This window comes from Bombus pascuorum, chromosome 12, assembly GCF_905332965.1.
Source record: "Bombus pascuorum chromosome 12, iyBomPasc1.1, whole genome shotgun sequence".
Classification (NCBI taxonomy): Eukaryota; Metazoa; Arthropoda; class Insecta; order Hymenoptera; family Apidae; genus Bombus; species Bombus pascuorum.
In genome coordinates, this window is record NC_083499.1 from 5,277,712 (window position 1) to 5,299,015 (window position 21,304).

At 34.1% G+C, this 21,304-nt stretch overlaps 2 protein-coding genes across 5 annotated transcripts in view; both read left to right on the top strand.

The window, feature by feature from the left end:
- Positions 1-790: 790 nt before the first annotated feature.
- Positions 791-3,829, top strand: LOC132912532 (uncharacterized). The gene is made up of 5 exons (XM_060970028.1): positions 791-1,637; positions 1,930-2,225; positions 2,321-2,592; positions 3,213-3,307; positions 3,523-3,829. The coding sequence occupies exons 1-5, from the start codon at positions 1,363-1,365 to the stop codon at positions 3,827-3,829; spliced, it is 1,245 nt and encodes a 414-aa protein (XP_060826011.1). The 5' UTR covers positions 791-1,362.
- Positions 3,830-4,549: 720 nt separating this feature from the next.
- LOC132912523 (uncharacterized) overlaps positions 4,550-21,304 on the top strand; it is a 32,613-nt gene continuing 15,858 nt past the window's right edge. The window contains exons 1-2 of one of the 4 annotated variants that reach the window (XM_060970007.1): positions 4,550-4,664; positions 5,655-6,123. In XM_060970007.1, coding sequence (XP_060825990.1) covers positions 6,030-6,123 — 94 coding nt within the window. In that variant the 5' untranslated portion in view covers positions 4,550-4,664; positions 5,655-6,029. Of the gene's footprint in view, positions 4,665-5,654; positions 6,124-17,745; positions 17,783-21,304 lie in introns of those variants that run through there. The other 3 variants (XM_060970009.1, XM_060970008.1, XM_060970010.1) reach the window with 3 other exon arrangements.

A 21,304-nucleotide genomic window follows, 5' to 3' on the forward strand; every position in this document is an offset into this window, starting at 1 on the left:
ACTCGTTGGATAAAATATGCTTGCGATTCTATCGACAGTAGTATGAGACGTTGCGTTTCTATTTGCTAGATTTTTTAACTCATTAAGAAGGTACTCTGATTTAGAATGCCATTTTTTACATATTATTAAAGATTTTTTTGTATTATTTCTTGCACACATATTTGTTAACGCTTGAAGAATATTCAACATCTTTTTCAAGTGAAAATAATCATTATTAATTATTAGTTATTAGTTACTAGATATTAGTTATCAATTATTTGTCATTACATGCAAGCATTGGAATAGTTTGTCAGAGTTGCATAAATGCAAAGGTATTGAAGGACGTAAACAAAGTAATTTAGATATCGTTTTGCCAATGTAGAACAAACATAGTAGAATAATAGTGTATGTTAAATAAGAAGTATGTTAAGTGTAACCTAAGAATTTTAAGCGTATTTATAATATAACAATGTTTTTGGGTTCTTAAGTCCCTCAAATGTTTTTATACGAGTAAATTATATGGAATTTCGGTTCCAATTTTTCCATGGAACTGCGCCAATAGAAAGTCGAAACTCGTCACGTGATCTCAAATCACGACCCGAATAATTGCGCTCCAACCTCAGGGAATTGTCTTTTTTTTTTTTCTTTGATAACTTCCTGTTGGCATTATCCTCGATGAACGTGCATAACGATGATAATACGACTTCGCGTGTCGCCGGCAATTTTACGTTTTGTGATTTACAAAATTGAAAGATAAACAATAGTTTGCATACTTCTTAACAATTTTACGGACAATATTTTCCTTATTTTTAGGATGACGGAATAATTGAGACTCCTTTTATTCGAGTGACTCTATTATTCAGAAAGATGTAGCGTTCTTTCGACAGTTTCGATATTCTGTTAGGTTGATGCATATGAAATATCATTTCCTCCAAATTTGCTATCAACGTATTACAGAAAAAGAAATTTACTATAAATCGTATACGTAGATATATTGAATGTTAAGAATCTTCAAAATTTCTAATAAAAATATAAGAATCTAACGATTAATCATCAACAGGTTCATTCTACAAATGTTTGACCTGTAGAATTTTCACTTCTAATTCTTATAAATCTGAAATAATGAAACCAATTATTATTTAGGAAAATGCATTGAATCACGTGGAAAGTTTTTGTTTTCGTTAAACGCATCATCTTTTAAAAAAATTACGTTAAAATTTTATTTAGGAACAAAAATTTCATACGTATCAACATGGAATTATCCAACAAGTATACGACGTTGTTTCATTTTGATATAAACTGGTAATTCTAGAAGACATTTACAGGTAAATCGATGAAGATTCACTGAATGAAAAATATAGAATAGTACGTTAAGATTGTTGAATGTCGAGCAACGAGTGCAGCCGGAGGAGCAACGTAGTATTTAAGAAAAATGCAAGAATTCCATGCAACTGTGGATGGGAAGTGAGATTCGGTTACGGTGTCGCGGTTACATTGGCCATCTTCGAGGCTAAACGTTTTTTCATGTTGATCCTGGAGATATTTGCCGAATGGCAAATCATTCGATTCGCAGGTGGTCTACGACCAGTCATATTTACGTTAATAAACGTCAGCTTGGGTTTACCGACTGCTCTAATTACTGTCCGCAGTATACGATCGTAAGTATTTTATTATAACATTACACAAATCTCGTATATAAATAATTTAACGGATTCTATGATAGAGAATTGCATAAAAACCTCATACAAATTTAAATTAGTATATGCAATCTGTATTTTAAGCTAAATTTTTTTTACTGTTTTGGACTTTCTAAAAATCTTACATCATCTCCTTCTTCATCATCTTCTGTCTTAATTATACATGGTTGTAGTAGTATATTATACATATATTACTTATAGTAGTATTACACAGAATTTGTCAATAATATTTTTCTATTATTTCTTCTTTTAGAAGAAAAGTACCACGCTGCTGCGCGGAAACAAGACGAACGCTAAAATGCTTGTTAATAGTGATCGCGATATGCGCCATAATGAACGCGGCTACTCTGGTCTCCATAGGATATCACATGAACGTCAGGCAAGAAACGTTAATCGACATTTTCAACAATTCGATGCAATTGTACGTGAGTGCATCGTCTTACAAGTACGCGCTCGACGAGATACAATTCATCTTTCAATGCTGCGGCCATTCCTCCTACACAGATTGGTTTCTCTTTGACTGGCAGGTGAATCCACCATTCAAAAATGGTAACTCAAAGCACGGTATAACAAGTGTGAACAGGATAGTTTAAGAATATTGAATAACATAAATAGTATCAGAAAAATATTCCACGATCAGGGAGTAGACTATGCTTCGCGAGATGAAATGGCTGTGCAAAGTCCAGTATCTGATGAAGAATATAGAGACCGAAGTGTCCCGTTTAGCTGCTGTAATTTACGTGCAATGACACCGTGCGAACACACGGAGATCTGGGAGACTGACGTGAAAACCATAAATACGAATGGCTGCGTCGAAGTCGTTACACCTGTCATCCTTAGGATCGTTATCGTCGCTTACGTTATGACCAGCACGCTTGTAATCATTCAGATCTTCTTAGCCTTCTTAATTACAAAGGTAGTTTTAATTACAGTATAAATTTCTGTTGTTACCGGAGTATGTTACCAGATGTTTATGCAAATTCGTAAATACTTTTACAAAAGTTGATAAAGAAGTGAAACTTGAATAAAAGAAAGTATATCTTAGCATTTACATTTTGTAATACGTATTTTATATTCTTTTTTCTCTCGTTCATTTCATTTTTTGTATTTTACATAATCTGTTCTTGGTCCATTTTATTCTTTGTATTTTATATATATCTTCTCTTTGCCCGTCTAATTGTATTATGACAGTTGTTGCGTTAACCATTTCGCGCTAGATATTACAAATAAATATGTAAAATATGTATGTAAAGTACGTAGGTAAAGTAGACTTACATTTCATTACGTTATGTTTTCCTTATATAAATCTTGGGAAAAAAGGTTCCTATTATTAATTGATAAAATATCATTTTTTCCATTGTCTAAAGAAAATTCAACGAAGAATTAGTTGTAAGATTTAACAGAATTCTCTGATAGACTCAATGACAATCTATTTACTTTATATGACGAAATATTCAATGACAAAGTACAGTATCAACAGTGAGAGGCAACTGGATTTTAATTTGCTCAATTAGATCTCTTGGATCTTTCCTTTAGATCATACGGAAACTTTTATGCGGAACGTGTCTCACGTACCATTTTCCAAAAACCTTCGCCAATGAGTCCACCAGCGCATCGTTAGATGCTACAAGGTAAGATTCAATTAAAAAAATAAATTTCATCATTTTTGTAACGTATTAATACGATATAAAATCCTGTATTTCCAATAATACAGGATTAATAATAAATGATTGCTAATTTAATAATAAATGAATGCTGTAAATTAATGGTATAAAAACATGTAAGAAAAGATGTAGCCTAATCCACTTTTGCTGTCGATGCTTAATTTCATTTTTCTATTATTCAGTTCGGAAGCAGATGGACGAGGCCCCAGCACATCCTCCTCAAACTGGGAACAGCAACCAAAATCTACAAAGAAACGCCATAAACGTATACGAAGCAGCAAACGCATGTCATCAAACAAAAATACTTATCCAAGAAATAAAAGCAACTCCAAAGACGATTCTACTTCTTCATCGCCATTCGATTCTTCGCGTGGGACCAAATACTCCAGTCGTATCTCTAGAATCCTCGATGCCGCTAGAATCAGACCAAGTACCCACGAGGAGCACACGATATTCAAGAAACGATTGCGCGACGATGGAACGCGTTGAACAAACGAACTACCTATCATTCGCGTGTTTATTCCATCCGCCGTACAAATCAAATCACGTCACTGCGGATGTTTTACGAGCGTTTAGCTACATATATTCGCGTCTAAAAAAAGCATGAGCGGGTTAAACATGGAATAAACTCGCGTTCTCGAAGAATCGGAATAGGTATAAAGATCATTTCTTGGAGGAACAGCTGGTAAGCACTGCAAAGCGAGGAGGATCTTGTCGATGTCTGAAAACAGAATCTTCTGTCGAAGAAAATTCGAGGAAATTTAATCGAAAGACGGGCTACAATTTTGGAAATTATTGGATGAAGAAATAGGAAGAGAGCTGTTAAGAGGTAGCTAATTACTATGTATATATAAGAAAATAAAATTCACTCCATGTTATAAGAAAAATGATAATAAACGCGTGGAAGAGGCGTTAAGACACTATACATCTTCGATAACGATGAAACACAAATTCTGTGAAGAATATTCAAAGAAGATTCGGGGAAATTCGATCGAGAGACGAGATGGAATTTTTTTGATATTGGAAAGAGAAACACGAAGAAGAATGATGATAAACATGTGGAAACGGAGTTAAGACACGGCTAACTACGCGTCTTCGATAACAATGAAATACAAATTATAATGATTAGAAGTAAGCGACGACAGCGAAGAAGACATGCGTGGTGGGGATCGACGAATCTTGCGTTTAGTAACACAAGATCGTCTACTGGAGTGCAGTACGATTCAAAGCACCGTGGAAGGCGCATTGGTAAAGTCGTTAATTCCAAGTTGCATATAGATATAGTCGTATTACTTTGTGTCTTTAACGAAACGACTTGTAGCAGGTTTGTAAAATTCTGTCTCACAGATTTTGCATACGTAGGATTTCATTTAATACCTAGGATTAATTTGGTAAGACGTAGAGCATAATATTGTATAAGTCAGGCTTGGAATCTTTTGTAAATGTGTAGAGAGTCACTACAAAAAAGAAACTTATCAAGGATCGTTCGATTTTTGAAATTCTTGAAACCAATCAGAAATCAAATACGTAATCACGATTCTCGGAATTAATAGCATTTTTACATTTGTGTGATAAAAAATTCAAGTGAGTTTATTATTTCCGAAATACATCGGATAATATTTCTTCACTCTAAATTCCAATATTCCAAATATAATACATACATACAGTAATACTTTATAATGTAAATGAAGGTACTGAAACGTATGTATGTTACGATATTAAGATGTAAATAAAGTTAGAATTATACAAATAAAAGCAAAAAATCCCTCCAAATTGATTCGTTTCTCATTCGATGTAAGCGCGCGAATATCTGAACGCCCCCCACTCTTACGCTCGACAAACTTCGTGAGCGTTCGTGCTCACTTCGGTTCCCACTAGAGCTGTTCGCAATTCTCCGCCCCATTTCGGCCACGCTCGCACCATACAGGCGCGCGCGCCGGTTAGTTGCGAACGCTGTCGGTTCAGTTGAGAAGCGGTAGCTTGCTAGTGGTGATCGTTACGATTGTTACGTTCTTTGTTAGTAGTCGGTTATCCGCCACTCTGTCGATATCATAGCATGTGCCCACCAGTTCACAGTCACGTATACGTCTACCTGCCGCACCACCAGCCCCATAATAAACTCGTCTCTTACGGCTACCGTTAGGGTTGCCGTGACACCGTGTCTGTTTTGTGTTCTTTCCTTCTTGAAAAAACCGGTAACGCCATCGTTTACATTCGCGACCTGTCCTTTCATCCGGAGAATGTCCAGGCTGTAACTTAAGAAATCTTCATTGGTGTGCATAGTGATAGCATGATTTTTTCTTGGATATTCTAGTGAATTTGCTCCAAATTGTGGCATTTGGTGGGTGAGTTCACACGTGGTTGAATGATCGGGCTTACATGCGTTTAGCACGACCCACGTATTTTCCGTCCGTATAGTGGTGCTAGTTGATCGAACCTAAGAGGCGCGATCACACACAAGAAATCAACGAGAAAGAAAGAGAAGAGTTACAGGGGAAGAAAAGGGCGGCACACGCACGAAAAAAGAAGCGATCGAGTGAACGGAACAGAGAGAAAGATCGGGGACAAGATACGAAATTGCGAGGGCAGCCGAAGACCGTGAGACGAAGAGGGAAACTAGTTAAGGAGTAAGATAGAAAGAGACAGCAACAGAAATCTCATTTCGACCGAGTAACTAGCCACAAGCAAGATGAGCTGCTGCACGAGTGCTCCGATTGTAACCCAAACCTGTGAGACTCTTCTGAGCAAGTGCGAAGTGCCGATCATCGACCTCGCTCACATGGGTAAGTGTTCGTTGTTCGAAATTTTTCACTTGTTCAGCGTTAACGCTTTGGCGAGCGGATTATGGATGAATATTACTGAATCGTTTGATGCCCATATGCCTTTAGCAGTAAATGTTTGTAGTATTTAGGTAAATGGTATGTTAGGTAAGGTTAGAAATGTTATAGTTAGGAATTTTATGCGAAAGTTGTATGTATTTATTCATTATAACTTTGTTGTATATTTAGTATAAAGTAACGGAACTTGTAAAATTATAAAGGTATAGAGATTGTACTATATAATGAAAATTATGCAACTGTAAAACATAAAAGCTGTATCGTATAACCAACAGTTTTAGAAGTTATGAAACCATTAAGGATAAAACGTGACAATTAACCGAATTTTCAAAAATTTGTAGAATGATCCAGCCATCCGATCGCAGGGGTTAAAATATCTTATCTCCTTTGAAATATCAAATGTATATTCTCATTCGTAGCCCAGTATTAATGTATAACTTGCAAGAAAAGGAATGCAATTGCGACGATACTATTGTAGGACGATAATATTAATCAAAATAATTCGCATGGAAGTTTCATTTATGATAGTCTGCAAGGGTTAAACAAAAATCCATTAAAGAAGAAAGAAAGATGTCACGCATCGCAAACTGTCGCAACTCGGAACATAGGTCAAACTGGCAAAATTAGCTGCAGTAAAATCGACGTAGTTCAAAATTAACCGCGATACAAAGGCACGTGACAATGCGCGCCGTGATACATTATTTGCCCCCAACGCTCTTAATGATTAACCGTTTCATTCGCTATGATGACTTCACGCAAAAGTTCATGGTTACATTGGTTGTCGATTAATCCACCATATAACCAAAGAAAAAGACTCGACTGTAAAATAGAGAATATACGTGTAAACATTCTTTCCTTTTTCTTAGCCAAGAGAACAGGTTTTTTAGAGTCGTTAACCCTGCTACGTCTTTTGTGTCATTTTTTAGTCAATCGTGTTCTTCTTTCGTTATTTTGAATATTAAAAAATATAGGAAGTTTGAATCGTTGATAATACACAAAATTTTTCGCTCTAAATTTTGATTCGCCTATTCGAAATCTTTCTATCTATTTAAATGAGATTGGATATTGATGGAAATAATACAAATTTTAAAGATGGTGGAGAAATTACTCTGTCGGTAACTTGAAAGTCCACGAAAATAATGCACAATAGCTTAACTAAATGCAATTTGGGTAGAAAAGATATAAAAGTAGATGTGAACAAATTGCAAGCGTTTCAGTTTACTCCAGTATTACAATTTCAAATTTTGGTCTTATGTTTAAAAGCTCTTTATCATTGCTTTAAATATTACAGTAGCCATTTTCAGTTTCATTGCAGGCGGTTTCTAAAGCGTATTTGACATAGTTTAAAGACGTATTTACATCGTTATGATAGAAAATTTCCTAAACTTTTTCAATTACTTGTAAATATTAATAAAAATGTAATTGGTATTCCAAATTACATACAGTCAAATAAATTCCCCAATGTAAATTTATATTTTATTTTGAGTCCATAGATACAAAAGAAAGGAATGGATTAGGATTAAATTACAACGGTAAATAAACTAATTAGTTCACTACTTTTAGAAAACTCATTTAAAAACAAAATGGAGTCATATAATACCATCTTCTCGTATTATACCACAAGGAAACAGTAAATAATACTATGTTTGTATTGTAACGGTTGATTTTATACGTTACCGAATGATATGCTATAAATACGTGTACTTTTCTAAATATATAACGGCGAGATCTAAAACCGTTGGCCTTTCACATGTATTTTTAAACTTGATCGTTTTCTCACGTGGAAAACGTGATCGCCTTGTGGCGCGAATAATGTTCTGTAGAAGGTTCAATGTAAGGAGTAAAGAATTTTAGAGATTCAAAGGGTGACGCTTTTACGGTTGCTTGGCAACGAGGCCAGGCAACTGGCCAGACAGACAAGCAAACCAACAAGCTTCGCTTCGTTCACAGTCAGAGGCGCCTACCTCAGGCCCGACGATCCGTTGAGGTCATAGCCCAGAGCCCGTCTCACAAAGAAGGGCCCCTCCCTTGGCGCCCTCCTCGATTCATATAGGGTGTCTTGTATGCACTATCTGTCTGTATTTGAAGTACTTTATTTGAAACATGTTATTATTTACTTTTGTTAATATAAAAATTATAGTATATCAAAATACCATTTAAAAATTATAGAATATAATTTATTACTCTCAGAGATAATTCAGATATTTTTATAAAAGTTGTTTTTAGTACTTATTACGTTATATCTACTCTTATCAATATAAGAATTATGCTGTATTCAAATTTGATTAAAAAGTATATAAGGTGTAATATATTACTCTCGGCAATAATTTAAATGCTTTTATAAGAAAATTTAATATAATTTTAATATAAACCGTGAAATAGAATAATGTAATATTGTTTGCATACATTTTTTATCCTTGTTTTCCCTTTGAATTTTATTTTCATATTATTTTTTATTAGAGGAAATTGATTTAAGTACAATAATGATTCATAATTAAATTAGAACAATTGTGTTTTCAAACACGCATTATCTTTATCTTTTCTTATCCATTTTGCTATCTAATTGATTACGAATGAAAGTAAATAAAAGTAAGAACATAGTTAACATTTCAATACGTAACAATTATAAGCAATTTTTTATCGTAAATTTACTTACATCGATCAATGGTTGTTTCATTTAATATCACTTTCTACTGCATGATGTTTCGATTCTTTTATGTTCGAGGACTAAAACGATAGTCAAACAGCTCGACTGCAGCATGTTCAAACAACTCATTCAGTCGCTAATATTGATAAACCACACTGACGCTTGTGCAACCATTTCGTCGACAAATACAATATTGACAGTATTTGTGGAGGAATAATTATTCATTATATATTATTAGATCCTCTAACATCTTAAACAGTAGTTGGCATTCTGACAAAGATAATATTAAACTCATTGATTTTTATATAATACTATATAGGTTAGGTTCACCAAAAGGCCACTTTTGTTAAATTTACAATACGACATCTGCTGCATTGAAATAATATTTATTATCTATTCGGGTATTTTTAATGTATTATAACATCTAGATTGTAGATATTTATGTAATTATCAGAAATTTAAATATTGAAAAATCCAAAATACGTATGTAAGAATACACGAAATATCCATAGCAAAGTATCCATTGTAATATTTAGATGAATAGATTTCTATTTGGCTCCTATATCTTTATTACATTTATAAAAATAAATTGACATAGTTATATGCAAAAAATCAATATAAAATTACATTTTAATATTACCATTTATTACTGTAACAGACGTTTTATTACTGAACGTTATAAAACAAAAAGTATCGAATGACGTATAACACAGGCAATAAGCAAATGTATAGTTTACATTCAATATGAAATGAAAACCGCGCGAACTTATGAACCTAACCTAATAGGTTCTCAGGGTTGTACGAATATATTATATCAATCATAGAGCTTCATTGTCGATCAATACAAAAAACATGAATACTCGTACAACTCGAATAAAACATCTCGCGTGCCTCTTCGTGATTGTAAATGTGTTGGGTAATGATTTAAGTGTTCCCTACAGTGAACGTCGTCGAGAATAATGGATTGGCGTGCGCGGTGTAAACGAAAAGATAGCCGCGTTTGAATTTGCGACCCAAGCCACGAAACGTTTCACCGTTTCTCGTTCTATCCTTCTTTGCCTTCGATTCGGTTCAGTTGAATCGTTTCGTTGCTCTTTCTTCGTTTGTGTATATGTATGTATTTCATGTCTGGGCGGCAGGCCAACGACTCGTGTACAGTATTACTGGCGTCAACAGAAAGAAACAAGGGACAGAGTATCGTTTCAAAAGCGTTTCTCGATCGAGATCGCAATCGGCACGGAAATATCGTTGTAACGGTCACTCGATAATCATCGATTATGTAAATGGTGACGAAGTGTATGTAGTTAATTGAAATTCCTCAGTGATCCCCCTTAGTCATCATTGATCTCTTTGTGTCTGGTAATATCATAATATAGATATGTATGTTATGTATAACAAAGCCGTATTAACTAGCCGTCGCTATCCCCACAAGAATCCTTTTGCACAATGATTTATTAGCTGATAATATTAGTCGATTGACGACTTACATATGAATTATAGGTTATTTCCTTCTCTTTTACAATTTCATCATTCTTTGTTAAATAAAATAATTAAATTATTTTCAGATAGAATAATTTCATAACTTTTTATAAAAATTTAGTTAAATTTATTATAAACTTGTTACTATTATGCAGCAGAACGTTATAAATCTAAAATAAACAAGTGTATCAGATATCTGTATCTCACTTAGATTCAATGGCGAAGAAAGATACTCAAAACTACCTGGAAATATATCTCCCTTGATAATCGACTAGATAAAATCCTAACCAACGGTCTGTTAATGGAGCACCTTAACCACCTGTTGAAAAAACCTATATCAATGAAACCGAATTGGAATAAAGATCACGTGAAATCGGTACTACGTTCTTAACCTCAATCACAACCGCGAGAAAATATTTTTTATCGACGCACACGATCGTCCCTGTACATAATTGGATGCACGATACATTCCTTTGTTCTACGCTCTTTGTTTCGATTGTTATTACCAATTTTACTTTCATCGCACGAAGACAACCATAACTAATACATAGTCGTGTTATTACTTGCATCAGTAACCGTCACGCAATTTATCGCGGTCAACTTCCGACCTTCTTCGAAACGTTTCCTTCTGCGAGTCGCTCAGTAATCTTTTCAGTAGTATTTATCTTTAATTATGTAATCAGGTATATCTACGTTGCATCATATTTTCAGAAGGTACTTTGATTCTTCGTTTCCAGGTATCGAAGTACAAATTAAAGTTGAGTCAATGCGTACGTCGCAAAAAAAAACATTGACCTCCAGAAGTCTATTGCCGGAAGTGTTGCCTCTGCGCAAAAAGTTCTAATCTAAAAAGCCTTTTACGATCATTTTAAAACGTATAATGCGTTATAGGAATATTTATCGAAGTAATACTAGCATAGCTGACTAGATTGGCCTTTTTATTCACTAAAAGACATAGTACAAGGTTTCTGCGGGAAGAAAACCTTAAGAATAAATTTGCGTTATCGCGTATACCCTTCAAAGTCTGGAATATCGGCCTTGACAAGATTCTCGTGTTTTCAATGATAAAACATTCAGGTGTCCCCTTTTTGGTGTCTATATTTACATATATTAAATCGAGGGACGCATATATGTATATTTTATAGTACTACCAGTGTCAACCATAAACGATACTAAAAAGGTTTCGTTTCAACATAAGACTTGTTCTATTTTATTTTAACAAAAAATTATTTAACTTGTAATAGAAAGAGAACACATCTCCCACATACACGAGCTAATGGCTATAAAAAGTATTGGCATACCATTATATTTATTACATCTATATACTAATTAATTAAATTTAAATATAATAGATTTCATATCATTTAATAATACTTTCATATGACTGCAATTTGATACTATGAAAATGAAATGTAGGATATGATAAAAAAGCAATTCATTGGAAGATAAGGGTATGTGCTAATACCTTTTGTACCCGCTGTATATGTATATTTTGCGTAAATCGTGCGACAAAGTTATTTTATCCGTTAACTTTTCGCATTGTTTGGTTGTATCTTCGACACAAAGCGTTTGTTCGCAACACATATGCGTGTGCACGCGTACGCGTATTGACATAGATGAGCGACGCGATTTTTTTGCAGTGTGCAAGCGGTTACACGTGCCTGTCCCCTGTGGCCACGATCTGCAACGACGCGAATAAGCGGACGCTTACGCGCAAGCCCAAGAATAGACTTCCAAGCAACGTGAATTTTTCATTTGTTCGTTACGCGAATGCATCATTAAAATTAATTATCGGATGCATCAGCGAACTCCGGGAAAACGAGCTCAGTGTAATTACGCGATCTTACATAGTGTCCTTTCGGTCATAATACTTCATTCACGATCATCGTTCTGATAGGCCGGCTATTGATCGACGATATTATTATTTTGAATTATTTAATCGTAGTCTTTTTATGATTTCATAACATGTGCAGCTGCAATGCAAATAGAAAGAAAATGAATAGGTAATCGCTTTGAAGTTAAACTTAAACGTTATGTATATTATGAATAAATTATTGACGCTGCTAAATGTTGTTTCTACGATCTTTCGTCTATTTTCTTTCATTAATAAATGAAATGGTAGCAAAGGACATATAAATATAGTGAACACTCCATTTAGCTAATTTCTTTCGTAGTCCTCTTTTAATTTGCGATATTTTGTAAAACATCGTATAACACTTTGCACTGAAACACGTATAGTAAGCTTTTAATTGTTCCGTGCCAATCATCACGAAAGAATTCGGTCGATAGTGTTCGCGTCCGTAACGGGAAAAACAGCGTGACGCGTATTTCAAAACCTTTCCACCGAAGCGTCGCCATTGTGTCCGTTCGTTCACAGTTCAATAACAAACACTTTTAAATCTCTGACAATTAACGTAAAGAAATAGAATACAAGAGAGAAAGGAAAACAACAGCCAGCCAAATCAACGAGAGAAAAAGAAACAATCAAATCAATAGGTAGGCAACAAATCACTAGAATAAAACTGCCAAAAAGCACTCTAGCGACGGATACTAGAAACGCCACCATAATTTCCCCTGAATTTCGTTGGTAAAACCCCCAAAATTCTACCGCGAAAGGCGACCAAGAATATCGCGACGCAAACGATAATAATACTTCACGACACTGAATGTATTCGCCGTGTAGCGACAAGATCTCTTTCTTCTTCCTTTCTTTTTCTCTTGTCTTTTCCTCTCAAGCCACATTCTCTGGTAAGACTTAAATACCCTGGAGGTTTCCACATTAGCGTTGGAGCGTCTCAGGGAGTCACGGAATGCGCAAAGCGACGAGACCGTAGCGAGAGATCGGTCGGTATCCGGAGAAAACACGTAGGCAGCAAGTTGCAAAATTCGTACTTGCGCAAACATCGTTTACCATGGAAGCGTAATGGGATGACGTTGTCGACTAGGATCGTGTGGATTCTTATCTGATTTGTCGATCGAGCCAAATTTTGCTCGTTACTGCTATTCGTATTATCCGTCTGCTGGAAACGCGACATAACCAAGAAACATTGAACATCTGTAAAGGAAACCAGTTTGAAATAGAAAGTTAGAAATAGAAAATTGATATTAGCTCTATTTAAAATTTATCTTTTACGTTTTAATTAATAGTTTTTTGGTTATGTTGGTCTCGGATAAAATGATATTTATGCGTCTTGCTTATTCTTAAGGGAAGGATTAAAATTTTATTTTAGATTGTAATATTGCTTTTACTAAATAGTACAACTTAATTGACTAATTATGATATCCACATTATAGAAAATATGTGACTCGCTTTTAGAATTTTTACAGATATCTTATGGTAGATGGTCTTTACAGCGTAAGGTAAATTCTTTGAGCAAACTAACGATATAGACCACGTATAAAAATAGCAAACGTCTATGAATAAGTTATTTTCTAGTACATACCTTGTACTTGAATCGGAAAAATTGTTACTGGAATATAAATTAGAGAATGCAACCGAGGCTTCTGAGAATTGTGCGACAGACAATGGCGTCCGGAAGTGGTGCGAGGCGAATGGCCGATAGTATAGCGGACGTATAAAAAAATTTTAGTTCTAATCAGATTGAAATTAAACGCATAATAAACTTAACTAAAAGTCAAAATAATAAATAAGGTGGAGAAGATAAGACTTAAGGAAGAATTAAAGAAGTAACTGAATAGATAAAGAAAAATAGGAAGTGGGAAATCAAGCTCACAAAATAAGTAATTGTAAGAGAATAAGTGAGAGATATGGTTATGTATCGAAGGAAAAAGACACGAGAAGAAGTTTTAAAAATTGGGGCATTTTTCTGGGTCGAAAACTCGTGAAAGAATGGTAATCATCGATCACGTTAGGTTCTTGTATATTTTTGAGGAGAAATAGGGAATGAAATGTAAACAAGATCGATGGTCACTTTAAAGTGACAATTTTTAACGATTAATCGTTTGGCCTTTTACTGAAAAATAATAACACGAAAAATGAATATCTCTAGATGTGTATTAAGTGTAGCTATTCTTTTCAATACATCACATTTTTGCTTCTTGCTTTGTAAGTGATACGATTTAAACCATCAATTTTAACATTCATTTTGAAATATGTTAATGTACTTTCTCATAACAATATTTAATGTCATAGTAATATTTCTTTAGTAAACAAAAAAGCGTTTTCTTCGAGGTTCTTCGAGACTCAGTATTTCACTTTTATAGCAAAGGGGCGATATCATCGACAAATTTTGTTTGTTTTTAATTCCAATAAACAAATTCCAATAAGCTAAAAATTTCTCATGGTGATGTTTTTCTAACAAGTATTTCTAGCAAGTATAAGTAACATTTTCCGAGATTTATCACTTTTATAACAAAAATGCGATATTATCGTTAAATATCATAACATTTGTGCCTAATAAATTTTGTTTGTTTTCAATCTTAATAAACAAATGGATCGTTAAAGTAAACAGAAATCGAGCACTTAACATTCTGTTAACAGAATGTCCAAACAATTTATGGCTTGCGTAACTGCGATATTACTAACGTGTCTGTCTTTACGAGACAACAATACACACTAAAAACAATGGAAACCGCAATAAGGAATTATGATCTCATAAAGAGAGAGAAAAAACCGTATCATTGAAATACCACAGACGGTACTAAAAGAAACTTAACATCCGTAACAGTTGTATCTTGAGACGCTTTTATCTTGACATGCATCATAAAGACGGTAATACGTCATTTAGAAATACATATTTCAACGAATGTTGGCAAAATGCAGAGTTTTAATTTTGAATTTTAACTCCGATAAACAAGTCTGCGTTCCGTCTGATTTATAGACAGATCGTCGCTCGTACCATTTGCTGATTGTCAGAATTATATTGTCAATCTATTTATAATACTATGTTAAGTAATCTTTATAGGTTAGAGAATTTTGTTAGAATTAATCGACTCAAATTTATTTCTCCAGTTTACATAAGAGTACGAAAAGAGTTTTATTCTTATTCTAATATTATGAATATAGTTATGTATTATTCTTGTTACGTGCCCAAAAGTCGAAAAATTATACAAAATTTCATAAAATTGAAAATGACGTTACTCTGATTTTCTTGGCTCATATTGTGTATATTGTACAACTACGGCATTACAGTGACGTCATTGAAATCCTGGCCGCTAGTGCAGCCGGTAGCCGATATACCAAATACACGTGTTATGAAATAAAATGGTAGGATGCGTGTTCATTAAATCGGTAAACGAATCCAACAGTACATATCAGAACAGTAAATGCTAGATAGAAGAATTATACGTATATAATTAATGTATATGTATTCAATGCATTCTAGTTTTTAATGTTAATTGAATTACAATTGTAGTTACCTAATTATCGTTTAAGCGATTAATAAATGTATTACACATAATTGTGCAATTCTTTGTAACATTGAATCGCACGTACCTAATTTTCCTAAAAGAATATATCACATTGTACGAAATTGATCTTATAGGAAAGATAGAAAGTAGAACTGCTTAAAAAAAAAACTTTCTCTTATCATTGGCACTATTTATATTAATTTAAACGGTTTAACCTAATTTCTTCAATGTCCAAAGTATAATTTTTCGTATGATATGAAAGAAGGAAGAAAAAGAGATATTCATTCAAAAAAGATTATTTGAATATTTCATAAAGTAAAGTATCGTTTAATTTCTCATAAATTTAAATTCAATGTGTTTAAGCGAGCGTCGGTTCAGCACCTATAATTAACTAGAAATCGGCAAGATGGCTGACCGCGACTCATCCAAGAAAACGGTTGTTCTAAAAAAGTATTGGTTGCATAGCTGGCGTCATATTCCCTAGGCACAAGCAGCGTAACGGTAGTGTTCCAATGGAACGATGAAATCAAAATTTCATCCACGCGATATCGCGTTCGATTGAATTGTGAAATACAGTTGGCAAGTAATCGCAAAAATGTTTTATCCATGTTGTAGGCTGGCACCGAGTTCTGGCTTATTTGTATGCGGCTGAAACATTAGCGAATGAAGATCGCAATCATTAATTTCACTTTCATCCTTGCGACCATGCGCTTTAGCTGTAACAGATATCCGTGTTACCTGAAAGCTAGATCGGCGTGGTTATCACAATTCAGTTGAAAGCGATTACTCTGTCCTATTCTGCTACAATTCACTCTTTGTTACATTATACGTTACAGATTTCACTATCCATTCCGTCGTGTTTAATAGAAGAAAATTAATTTCTATATCTATTTTTGATTAACTTTTAACCAGTTAACTGCGTTCGACGTGTATACACGCAAATCCAAAACCTTATTTCGATGTGGTTGAAGTGTATACTTGTAATTACTTGATTTTAACTACGCACCCCGTGAGGAATTTTTGAAATTAAACTCCGCAGGTAACAAGTTAATCATAATTTTCTACAAGTAATTATACAATTTACTGAATCTCTTCAATTTGGCTGTTTAACTCCGATATCGTTTTACGAAATCAGGGGACATTCAGAATTTACTACCTTCTTATTTACTTTTACAAAATAAGATTCATTTATCCATTAATCGTCAAATTTATATATTATATATAAATTTTTGTTGTATGTATGTAATAAATTCTTTTTTGTTCGGTTTACGTTTAATAGAATTCATAACTACGCAGAATTCCCTTGATTCCAACGTGAGTCGTTGAATGTTGAACAGTTACACATCTATATGTAAATAGAGTCTCGTTTCAAACAGGAAACCTTCAATTTTTCCTCCACCTAATATGTATCACTTTTCTCAATTGCTATCTTATTTTTTAAATAGTTCATTCTAAAGTTGCTGTAACGACGTAACGATCGTTTTACGTGATAGGTTTATAAAAGCTTCGAAAGAAAGTAAAGTAAAAAGAACACGAAGGAGAAAAATTCGACGGAACGAGATTTCACATTCAGGAGAACGCGTCGAAAAGGTGAAGCTGTCAGTCGACGTTACACAGCGCTCAAGGCACACATAGTTTGTTTTCACACGGTAGTCGTATGTACCGTTATCGTCTGTCGCGATCGCATTTTATCGTTGCCATTCCATCGAAACTATTTTTTCCTCTTAATATTCAACCGTTCGTCGTTGTGCAACGATCGAGTCTTCGGATAAAATCGAACGTAGAATCGATTCGATAGATTCCATTTGGTAACGGATGAGAACAACCGCAGATGGTGAATATTTCGTATATGTACTGCAAAAGAGTCACAACTTTGAATAATTCAATCCTGTGTTAGAAGTGCCTTAAAGCCTTTAAAATCCGATTTCAAAGGCCATGGATGGATAAGTGCAAAAAATATTTGATCATTGCCTTTGATATGTTTGATATAAATAATGTTCTTATAAATTTATGAATAATTCTTTTTGCACCATGGAATAGAGACAAGCTTTTCGATGGGAACGATTGTGTAACTCAGCTGCGCCACCATGCGTTTTGATCAGGAAACACGTGAGCATTTCGCACTAGTTCCAAGAACTTATCGAATGTTTTATAAATCGATGTACACTCCGGTGACAACTTTTATCTATGACTATTGCACGTTACTGTCAGAGGCCTCGATCGCTTCCGCGTTGGTTGATAGTCATTTTGAATGCGCAGTAGAATTTCACAAAATAAATCGCAGATTGAATATTAATCCGTACTAGCGGAAATACATTCACAGGTGTTGTGGTTGCATTACTGATAATAATCTTACGTAGTTAAATACGAACATAAAATGTAGAATTCGCAACATATTGCTTATGTGAAATTATAACAAGGACATTATCACAGAATATATCATGTTGTATTATAAAAGTTTATAATTTTTCGATTTAATTGCACTACAGTTACTTAATAATAGCTAATTGATTTAGCTACATAAGTTGATAACATCAATATGATATTTCAAGTCCATAAAGCGATATCGAAGTTATCAGAATCCTAACTTGAAATTTTAATGTACATTACAGTAATATCAATAAGATAACGAATAGTTCTATGATCGTTTAAGTTAAGTTTCATGGCGTTCTCGTTCGATCTATTGATCGAGTATCGATTTAAGATAGTTTCTAGGATGCACACACATGACCAGGAGAAAATTTTCGCTAGTTTCTCCTGGTACCGGCAGTCTCGCCGATACTTTCGCCCAGTAAAACGAATCGAATATACCGTTACCGAGTCCATACATAGCCATTTAATATCTCGTTTGCCACTATTCAAAAGAATAATCGTCTGGACAGATAAAAACAACTTTGCAGTCTACCTGACTGATAGGACTCGTTTTCGCTGCAACGTTCAGTTTGAACGTCATCGCTGATACGCATGCTCGATATACCGCAGAATGTCTGCCCGCGATACATATTTTTTACGTTGACTTCTATGAACACTGTGATAAAGTACAATGCTAAGTTGACGATATTTATCGAAACTGCAACTTTATGGAACAAACGATACGATATAACATAGTTTCTTTCGTGCCAGAACTATAAATGTGTAAATATGTTTGATAAAAAACAATAGGTAATTTTAAAAAATTATGCAGTTTAGTGACCTTTCCTAATCTCAACTATTTCACTCGTGTCTCGTTTTACAAAATAAAGGAAAATTTTAAAATATGACACTTTCGTAATAAAATACAAAGTATACTAGTTTCTTGATTGATTTTCTGTTTTACCGACAAAACTATCAACTAATCAAAATTAGAAAAAAATCACTAAATTGCGTGATTGCCTTTAAATTTTCGTAGAACATAGAATATCTATCACTTTCGAAACACAAAGTGAGAGGTATGTAAAGAAAGATATCGCGCGTTTGTATCGTTGTAAAATCAATCAGCCAGTAAATAGGATTGCAAGATATCATCTGACGATATCGTCTACAACAAATCGTCACAATGAAGTCGGACTGTCGGACAATAGATTTTCCACTCGCTCCGTAAATTTACCTAGGCCTTGTCGATAAATCAACGTTTCACAGTCGCAAAAGAATGGTAATTTATACTAGAAGGTTCGCGTAACGACCATTTCGACAATGTCTTTTCCCGCGCTTGGTACCAACCGGTCACGTTTCGTCCATGTTTTCACGTGAACAACGAATGTAACGGCGTCTCTCGAGACAGGAGTGCGGAATCGTCACAATGAAAAATCGCAAGTAGATGTTTGCAATAGATTTCCGACGGTTGATTTACTGTACGATCACGCGCGATCAGAAGTTACGAAGGGAAGAAGGGGAACGATTTACGACAAGCATGTGACGAAAGACCTTCGCTACCGACAGCGTGCTAATATTCGCGGAACCATTGCCATTCAGCAGTTTCGAGCGAATTTCCTCAGCATCGCTAATTCGATACACTGAGATTAGTCATGCTGTTTCCACGCTTGCTTTCCGGATTAGGGTCGTGTTTGTTGTCGGAAACTCCCTGTTGTATTGTATTTTATGCTAATCACTCGGTCATACACGATTTCACACATAATCACAAATTAACAACTCGTTTTCGTTAGTCTTGAAGGTCGTATACATAGTTAAGTACTGTTAATTGTGGGAGAAGAATTTTTCCGTCTGTAGTAGGAGATTTTCATAGTTCGTTTTATAATTTGTCCGATTATTTTCACTGAAAATTACATTTAAAAAATGAAATTGAAAGATTAATTGGAAATTGGATCGAGTTAGTTTACTTTTAATTCGTTGTTTTCACTTATTAAATTTATTATTTTCAATTGGATAAGAATGTTTACCTAACATTCAATTCAGGTTAAGTGAATTAATCAGAAGGATTATTTTGTAATAAACGAAGCTATTTATTAAAGCGTATTACAAAATGATTTGAGAATGTTCGCAAGTCGCTGATATCGAAAAGTGAAAATTTCGCAGCTACGGTCCCTTAACTCCGCCAACTCTCGATGTTGCATAAGAAATGAGTCATGAACGTGTTTAAAAAAAAAATATGAGGAAGCAAGAAATCGAAAATTATCGGCCAAGTATCACCCTTTCGCCGTGGACAAACCAGTCCACTGGGGCTGCGTTCTCATTTTTTATTTATCAGGAACAATTAGCAGTTGCCTTTAAACGTTACCAACAGGTTGTACGTCTCATTGTTTCGCGTTTGCTTTCGCTTTCCATCGGTGTTCGATAAGGAAACTCTTCCTGTATAAGATCCCTCTAGGAACCATTAGAGACAATTTCTAGCTTCATAAAAGACATAACTTAGAAAAAACGAAGCTGGCACCCCGCTGGGGGTAGCCACCCACATGCTATATTTATTTTATTTTATTTTTTTATTTACCAATGAGATATAATACTTTACCAAATGTCCTTCAGGACAAATTGTAAAAAACAAAATAAAATAAAAAAATAAAAAAAAATTTTCTAGCTATTTTCCTATTTCGTAAAGGAATGAATCAACGAACGAGGAAAATACAAATTCGATTAACCCTAGAACTGCTTAAATAATCAATACGTGATTTGTTAATAAAATTTTCTAGGTTCACAATGATGCACTTTTGTGAATTTCAATAATTTTTCGTATAAAACTTAAGATAGATTAGAAGATTTTTTTCTCGTCTTTTATTTATTTTTCATTTTCTTTTCTATAGTTAAGGATATCGCAATCCTTGACGGTTGTAATGTTAAATACAAATTTGAAAGAATGATACTTATTATATAATCTATATCATATCTTCAAGTATTCGTTTAAATAGTAGAAGTATACGGAGTAAAAATTTTCAACACAATAAAATTAAAAAAACAGGAAGAAAGATTAAAAAGAATTTATTCGATATAATCTTATCGGTAATCTAATACTGTATCATAAGCTTTCTTATTTTATCTGCATTTATTATTTCGTTTAATATGTACGTTTGTCATAGATAAATGGAAGTTTCAAAATGTTTTCTAAAAAGTCGCCATGATTATCTTCAGTTAAAAGTTATTAATATCAAATTACATATTTTCATTAATGTGTTCCTGTGCATGTTTTTTCTGAATAAACGA